Below are 8,913 nucleotides of genomic sequence, written 5' to 3'. Positions count from 1 at the left end.
TAATTATAAATATACACAAATTAGAAGAAGAATAGAAATATAACTAATAAAAGTATCATGGAGGTCCGTGTATTTAAAATTTTTACATGTATTAAGAGTCTAATTGTATTTTACCTTTTCACTAATAAATGAGTAAATTAATCCATATATATCAAATTAAATAGTAAATCGATTATTTCTATTAAAAAAATTCATCAATTTGTATTGGTAAAAATTGATTTGGTTAGCGAAATAATCAAATAGTTACACATGACGTGCCATGTGTATCTCATTTTGACGTCATAGGCTAGTTTTAAATATGGAAGTTTCAACAGAATGACCAATTAACTTTTTAATCATATGTATATGGATTAATTTATCTATGTTTTAGTATAGGGGATTTGAATCCCACCAAAAACAAAACGTTCACACTACTTTTTAATGAGCGATCGTACATCCACGTACGGTCAATGTATTCTTTTTTATGAATCATTCATGACAGTACTTTTTAATGAGCAATTGTACATCCATGTACGGTCAATATATTCTTTTTTATGAATCATTCATCACTCTTCACCTTTCTACGTAAAGTTTCATTTTTTGGTGGTTTTTATTTTTCTAATTTTTTCATTTAAACTTTGTTTTCTTTTGCCGACGTTTATTGTTTAACTCATCAAAACTACCTACTTTAGTGTGTAGCCCTTATGGCAACAAATGATGTGCAAAACTTTTATATGTTGCGTCGATTTTTGTTTTTTTTTTCATGATTTCTTTTTTAATAAAATCAAGTTATATTTCATACAAAATATTTTTAATAAATAAAAATAATTATTTTCAAATTATATAACATTTTAATGTAATAAAAAATTTACCCATTATTAATTATTATGTTTCAAGAAATAAAGAAATTAATAGATTTTTCAAGGCTTATAAATTTGCCAATTTTATCCATATATTTTATTTTATTTGATGTTTATCATTATACTATGCGAAAATTGGTAAATTTATCATTCAATTTTTATGTGATTGAATTTTACACTAAACTTTAATTTTATTGAATTTTCCGATCAACTTTAATTTTTTTAATTAAAACTTTATCATTCAATTTTGATTTTAATGTTTTGAAAATAAAATTTAACAAGAAAAATATTATTTCAAATATTTTTATTTTAATAGTTAAAATTAAATTAATTTATCAAATAAAAAACTTACCAAATAACTTTAACTTTCATTTTAACGAAATAATATATACTAGTATGGTTCTGAGTTCACGCTTGCCGTTGGTTTAATTATTTATTTGTATAGAATTATAAAGTAAAAATTTGAATGTTAAAATATGCTCTAAGCCCCTACACTTTGTACATTTAGAATTGAGTCTCCCTACTGTTATTTTCAGGAATACAGTCCTCTACTTTTTTTGAATTTAAAAATTTAAGTTCAGTTGTTATCGTTGTTGAAATTCTTCTATTAAATTCTTTGGTATAATGTTTTGAAATTAAGAAATATTATATAACAATAAAAATAACATTGAAAACACTTTTTAGGATTTTTTTTCTTAAAAACACATTCGAAACCATCATTATAAAATCATTTTTTCTATTGGAATACTTTTTCTTCGGTTGGAATATTGTTCTTAAGAAACTTTGACGTCAACATTTTGATTGAAATAGTTAACAATATTAATTGTTTAGACTAATTAATGACATTACAAAAGTAGATGGACTAAATTATGTAAAAAACTAAAGTATATAGATTAAATCTCAAGTTTCAACATAATCTAGAGGCCAAATTTGAAATTTGATTATTGTCTTATAATGTCAAAATAGACACAAGCTTAAAAGAAATGGAAAGGGACATGTCAATATCTAAAACTCGTAAGACATTCAAATTATATATAATCACGTAATGTTTTAATAAAAAAATTAATGGTATTAACTATTTAGACTAATTAATAACATTAAAAAAATATAAAGACTAATTTATGTTAAAAAATAATGTATATATATTAAATCTCAAATTTTGCTATATAGGATCAAAACTAAAATTTAAACATTTTTCTTTAAAATGCCAAAAGAGAGAGATCATAGAGGGTGGTGTGCTATGTGTAAGTGTCATGGGTCGTGATTCTATCCTTTTGACATAAGTAGAAGGAAGGTACTTCGGGTTTTCCTTTTATCCATGTGTATATAAATATAAAAAAAATTAAGAAAATAATTAAGATAATTTTTTATAAAGTAATAATTTTATTAGTTTTTATGGTAAACTCCATTAGTAGTCACCAAATTATTATTATTTTTCTTTTTTGATCACACAATTATGAAAAGTTATAAAATAGTCACTCAACTATTTAAGTTTGTCTTTTTTGGTCATCCAATTATATTGGACTTTTTGGTGTTTCTGTTTTTACATTAGCCAGCTGGTGACCATTTTGTAACTTTTTTAAATTGAGTGACCAAAATGTAAACTTACTAATAGTTCAGAGACTTTAGGTGTAGTTTACCCTTTTCGTAAATAGGCCGAAGACGGCATTCAAAAATTGGGTTTAAAAGTAACAAAAAAGAAAACCCAGCAACTGATAATAAATGGGTCTATAAGTAAAAGTTCAGTCCAAATTTTTTGCCCTTTCAAATCCAACCCAGTGATTTATGCTTTGCCCTTTTCCGATTCTTCCCCTAATTACCCATTGATTTTCTCTCTGATTCGATATCCAGATCAGAAAATTAGCTACGAAATCGATAAAGCTTTTCGCGATACCCAGGTTAGTCTTTATTTCTCTACCTTTCTGTTTAACGTTAAGGCGGCGGCGTCTCCGTCGCTTCGTCGGCGCCGGTACCATCCTATTTTTTTTCTTTTTAAATTGTGGTATTTAATTTTTGTCCCGAATTTTACTTTACTTTTTTTTTTTTTGTAAAAGTTGTTTTACGCATAGAATAAGAAAAACTGTGAATTTTCAGTTTATCTGGCTTAGATCTGGTTTTGATCATGATAAGTAATTTCATGGAATCGTTGCTTTATTATTATACTTTGTTATCTGATTATAAGATTGGCCATTGATAATGGCAAAAAAAGAGCTGAAGAATAAATCTGTATAAGCTAAGGTTACAAAACTATACCCCTTTAGTTGCTAGTGTATTTTCAATCGAAGTTGCTTTACTATTAAAAAAAAAGGGGTCATTGATTGTTATCCCCTACATTAGCTATATAGAGTTTAAGAAAACTCTGCACTCGGGTTTACATGCTTTGTGACGTTTTAATGAGTTTCTCTTCATAATTTTCTTGTGGATAGTATATTTAATGAATGTTCAAACTAGTTAACGCTATATATATGTGTATGAACGTTCAAATTGGTTTACTATATCTTTTTAAATGGTTTCAGAGGTGAAACAAATTGTCACAGCCTAGAAGGGTGCACGGGTGATTATGGCAGACTTAGAAAATTTGCTTCTTGAGGCAGCGGGAAGAACTGGTACTGGAGGAAGGAACCGGCACTCCCTTCCACCATCTAGAAGGCGACGTGAAGGTTCATATTCAGATGGGGGAAGTGACTCTAGGGATGATGATTCGGATGATGATCATGGGTATGCAAGTAGAAAACCGTCTGGTTCACAAGTTCCATTGAAGAAGAGGTTAGACCCTGCTGAAAGAGATGATGATCAGGGCAGTCAGGAAGAAGGTGATTATAATGATGCTGGTTCTGGTCGAGAGCGTGACAGCAGTGATGAATCTGATGTTGGTGACGATCTTTACAAGAATGAGGAAGACAGGAGACAGCTTGCGCAGTTGACTGAACTGGAAAGAGAAATGATTCTGTCGGAACGAGCAGATAAGAGAGGTGATAAGAAATTTACTGAGAAGATTAGATCGAAGCGGGAAAACGATAGGCCTAGCCGGTCACAGAGAGAGACTCCACCTCTTCCTTCTTCTCGTGGAGTGCGGTCATCGGCTAGATCTGCGGATAGGGCTGCTGCTAAAGATGATGCTCTGAATGAGTTGAGAGCAAAACGGCTGAAGCAGCAGGATCCAGAGGCACATCGTAAGTTGAGAGATGCATCTAGAGGCAGCTCTGGCAACCGGGGCTTATCACCAGTCAAGAGGAAACCCTTCACTGCATCAAGTCTAAGTAGCTCTAGTCAGAGTGAGAGTGAAAGCAGGTCAAACAGTGAAGACGAAGGGTCAACTGGGGATGGCGGAATGGTTGATAGTGAGGATGAGAGGGGCACATGGGGGCCAAATGGGCCAACATTTAATGACATTAAGGAAATTACTATCAGAAGGTCAAAACTTGCAAAATGGTTAATGGAGCCATTTTTCGAAGAGTTGATTGTGGGTTGTTTTGTAAGAGTCGGCATTGGAAGGTCAAAAACTGGCGCTATCTACAGGCTCTGCATGGTCAGGAATGTTGATGCCACGGATCCTGATCGGACATACAAACTAGAGAACAAGACAACATATAAGTACTTGAATGTGGTTTGGGGAAATGAAAGCTCCGCTGCCAGGTGGCAGATGGCTATGATTTCAGACTCCCCACCGCTAGAGGAGGAGTTTAGACAATTAATTAGGGAGGTGGAGCGAAGTGGAGGCCGGATGCCGAGCAAGCAAGATGTGCTTGAAAAGAAAGAAGTGTTACAGAAGGCCAAAACTTTTGTCTACTCAGCAGCTACCGTAAAGCAGATGTTGCAGGAGAAAAAGTCCAGTTCATCTAGACCGTTAAATGTTGCAGCTGAGAAGGACCGACTGAGAAGGGACCTAGAAATTGCACAAAGCAAGCATGATGATGCAGAGGTTGAGAGGATTAAGAAGAGACTGCAGCAACTAGAGGCTTCCCGGCAGTCACAGGAGAAAGATGCCAAGGCTGTTAGGTTGGCTGAGATGAACCGAAAGAACAGAGTTGAGAATTTCAAAAATGCATCCGGATTGAAACCTGTAAATACTGGTTTAAAAGCAGGGGAAGCTGGGTATGATCCATTTTCGAGGAGGTGGACTAGATCAAGGAACTACTATAATGCAAAGGCTCCTGGAGGAGATGCAGCAGCGGTATCTAATGGTGACACAAACGGTGCAATTGGCAGTGGAAATGGCAACGATGCAGGGGCTGCTGCTGCTGAGGCTGGCAGGGCAGCCACAGCAGCTGCCTTGCAAGAAGCTGCAGGTGCGGGGAAATTGGTTGACACAAATGCCCCTGTCGATGAAGGGACGGAATCTAACATGCTACATGACTTTGAGCTTCCAATCTCATTGGACGTGCTTCGGAAGTTCGGCGGTCACGAGGGCGCGGTGGCTGGATTCATGGCCAGGAAACAAAGGATAGAAGCAACCGTCGGATGCCGAGTTCCCGAGAATGATGGAAGGAGACATGCTCTTACCTTGACAGTTAGTGACTACAAGAGAAGAAGAGGTCTCCTTTAGAGTTAATAAATATATTTATTATTTCCAGCTGTTGTTTAAGTGGAAAGTTTGTTCCCATAGCATTTCATCAAACTGCCTTCAACGAATATTGTTTTCATTGTTTTTTAGTGCGAGTATATGTATGTTCTTTTTGGTTTATAAAATTATGGTTTGACTGCTATAACTGATAGCAAAATTCTACGTTTCTTTTATTTTATGAAAAATAATGGATATTGCAAATGGGGATCAACCTTTTATTTGTCCAAATTAATTCTAAAATTCTCAATTTTGAACTCGTGACATTTTAAGGTTATGTCACGTATCATTTATTTTTATAAAATTATAATAATTTAAGTGATTATGTGACAAATACCCATGTCATCCATGGATCAAACCTGGATAAAGTTATAAGTTTGAGGATTAATATTGGATAAAGTTATAAGTTTGAGGATTAACATGGATAAAAAAGTTTAAAAATTAAGTAGGGTATGGACCCTCTGTATGCAAGAACCCTACTTGTGTTTATACCCGAATGAAAAAGCCCATTAATTTTTTGCATAAGACACGAAAATATGACATGGAGATATTTGATTTTGGATAAACTACCTAACTGGTCATTCAACTTTTAGGGTGTTTTTATTTTGGTTATATAAGATGAAATTTTTGCAATTTTGTAACTTAACTTTTAAGGCGCTTTCATTTTAGTCACCCACCGTTAAATCTCTAACGGCGATTAACTTTACATGTAACATCATGTTTCACTTTCATTTTGGTCACTGAACTTTTAGGTTGTTTTTATTTTGGTCATCGAAAAAATATCATTTTTTAAAGTATTAATTGGAGTAAAAAAAATTAAGGATTAAAGTGAAAAAACGGTAGAAACTAAAATAATGTATTAAAAATTTGTTGTACTTGTTTATCACATTCTCGAAAATTTTATTTTTTAATATTAAAATTTTAAATTTCAAAATATGAAAACCAATTAAATAAATTTTTGAAAAAATTTTATCCCTTGCTAATATTAATTGATTTGTTACTATAATATTAAAATTAATTAAATTAATCTCTTTTTAAATTTTATTTTATGTTTTCATATTATTCTTAATGAAATTAACTCGATAATTCATATTTAATGATTGGCTGCGAAATTTAAATTTCTTTGAATTGTATAATCTTGAATCTTAGTTGATTTAATGATATATTTTTATCTCAATGAATTTATAGAAATTTTATATTTACCTTAAATTAATTAAATGTGTTGGGGTTGTGTTATTTTATATTTGGGTGATTTAATGGATTAGGTTATTTATTCAAATTAGTTAATTGGATTATTTTTAATTTAATTATTTAACTTTATATTTGGATTTAATGAATTAATTGAGTTGAGTTATTGTATATTTACCTAATTAATTAGGTAATTAATTGGATTTTTTTTATCATAATTTAATTGGATTTGGTTATATTTTATTTGGGTTAGTTTATATAAAGTAATTGGATATTATGTTTTTGAATATTTAGATGGATTTAATGCTTAATTAATTTATTTGGTTTAAATATTTAAATATTTAAAATAGATACCTCATCGAGTAAATCACTTAAATTTGAAAATCGAATAAATTGAATTATTTTTATTTATCCGATTCGATCTTCCTTATTTATTCAACATCCTGCACACCCAATAAAAATAGGGTAAATTATATTGAGGTCACTATAAATTACGTTTTGGTCACTTAACTTCGAAATGTTACAAAATGGTCATTAAACTATTTAAAAGTTTTCGTTTATGTTATTAGGTTTTTAAGATCGTTGTTGTATGACCTTCTCTGTTTTCAATATCTACACCAATTGAAAGCTCTTATTCCCCTTCTCTTGTACAATTCAGTTTTTTCTTATAAAACAACTTTGACTGTCACAAATTTGCGAACTAAAATTCAAATAGTTTTTTCTTCAATCTTTGACACTAATCATCAAATTGACTTGGACCTAAGGTATGTTTTTTTACACGTCGATGGGTACTAATCTAACGTACCAATCATCAAATTATCACTTGAAAATCACAAGTCAGACTTAAGAAAAAAAACTTAACAATTCAATGATTTAAATGAAAAACTTGAATAGTTCTGTGACTTAAATAAAAATTATTGAATAATTTAATAATAATTTTATAACTTGAGTCAATAATACCCTAAAAAATATCTATAGATCATCTTTCAACTTACAAATTATGAAATCATGGTCCCACAGGCAACAATTTCTTTTGGTTGAACCACATATGACAAATACGTAGAAGCAGCTTTTCTCTAGTCAAAAAGAAGACATAATAATTAAAATTCCTAATTATTTTTTATATAAAATTCGTAAGAAACTAACTAGACACAGACGATGTGGGATCCAAAAATACCCTTTATCGTGTGACCTACCGACAGGCGCAACATCCCCCCACGCACACACACAGCAACCAACTAACGAAATAATTATTTGGTTAATATAATTTTTAATCCCTGAACTTAGCAAATTCTTTTGTCGTATTTGTATTTTAGGGTTAAATTACAATTTGGGGCTTGAACTTGGAAACTATTCCCACATTAGGGGATAGACTTTTTCTTATCCAAGTTAGGCCCTAAATTCGGTAAATGTTTTCACATTGAGGCCTAAACCAGGTAATTATTTTCATATTAGGGCTTGGACTTTTTTTGTTCAAGTTAGTCCCTGTACTTGGCAGTTATTCACATATTGAGGCTTGAACTTGACAATTGTTCCTACATTGGGGCATGAACTTTAGGGCTTTTAAGGACTAACCTGAACAAAAAATGCAAGCCCTAATGAGAGAACAATTGCCAAGTTTATGGCCTAACTTGGATTAAAAAAAATTCAAACTCCAGTGCGGGAACAATTGCCAAATTCAGTGTCTAACTTAAACAAGAAAAAATTCAAACACTAATGTGAGAAAAGTCACCAAGATCAAGCCTCAAAGGTGATTTATCTGTATTTTTCTATCTACTTTGATACAATTTGAAAACTAAACCCATTTTCATCATTAAATTTGGATTTGATCAATATTTATTGATTTGATAGTACGAGATTATATCATGTCATTCCTTAGAAAAAATTAAAAGAATTACTTTTATAATTTTCAAATGTCATCTAACTTTTATTTATTTCAAAAGTTCAAAAACTAAAATAGACTTAATTTTAGAGTTAAATACCAATAAACCAAAAAAAAGAGAAAAATACAGATACCAAAATAAACCTAATCTTGAAATTAGAAGCCAAAAAACCACATTATTCATACTCGTTTTTCAAATTATTTGAGAATAATAAGCTCATTTTTTATATGGCTTAATGAACATTTTAGCCCTTAAAGTATAGCATTTTCTCACTTTGGTCCTTAAAGTGTTTTTTTGGCCAACTTCAATCCCTAACGCTATCAAATGTTCCAAATCCAATCCTTAACATTATCAAATGTTTTTGGTTTAATCCCTTGGGCGTTTAAAAAACGGTTGAATACAAAAAAACCCAACTTGAATATCCAATCAATCATAAATTTGC

The 8,913-nt window shown here is 31.2% G+C and overlaps 1 protein-coding gene across 2 annotated transcripts; it reads left to right on the top strand.

Annotated features, from left to right (window-relative positions):
* Positions 1-2,558: 2,558 nt before the first annotated feature.
* LOC107937765 (protein RTF1 homolog) lies at positions 2,559-5,545 on the top strand. Of its 2 annotated transcripts, none has more exons than XM_016870729.2 (2): positions 2,559-2,737; positions 3,356-5,545. In XM_016870729.2, the coding sequence occupies exon 2, from the start codon at positions 3,400-3,402 to the stop codon at positions 5,383-5,385; it is 1,986 nt and encodes a 661-aa protein (XP_016726218.2). In that variant the 5' UTR covers positions 2,559-2,737; positions 3,356-3,399; the 3' UTR covers positions 5,386-5,545. The 2 variants fall into 2 exon arrangements, with proteins under 2 accessions (XP_016726218.2, XP_040958657.1); XM_041102723.1 differs by having other exon boundaries at positions 2,587-2,808.
* The last annotated feature ends 3,368 nt before the right edge of the window (positions 5,546-8,913 follow it).

The sequence above is a fragment of the Gossypium hirsutum genome, chromosome D10 (genome assembly GCF_007990345.1).
Source record: "Gossypium hirsutum isolate 1008001.06 chromosome D10, Gossypium_hirsutum_v2.1, whole genome shotgun sequence".
Classification (NCBI taxonomy): Eukaryota; Viridiplantae; Streptophyta; class Magnoliopsida; order Malvales; family Malvaceae; genus Gossypium; species Gossypium hirsutum.
The sequence above is the reverse complement of the archived record's forward strand: the minus strand, read 5'-3'. Positions and strand labels throughout refer to the sequence as shown.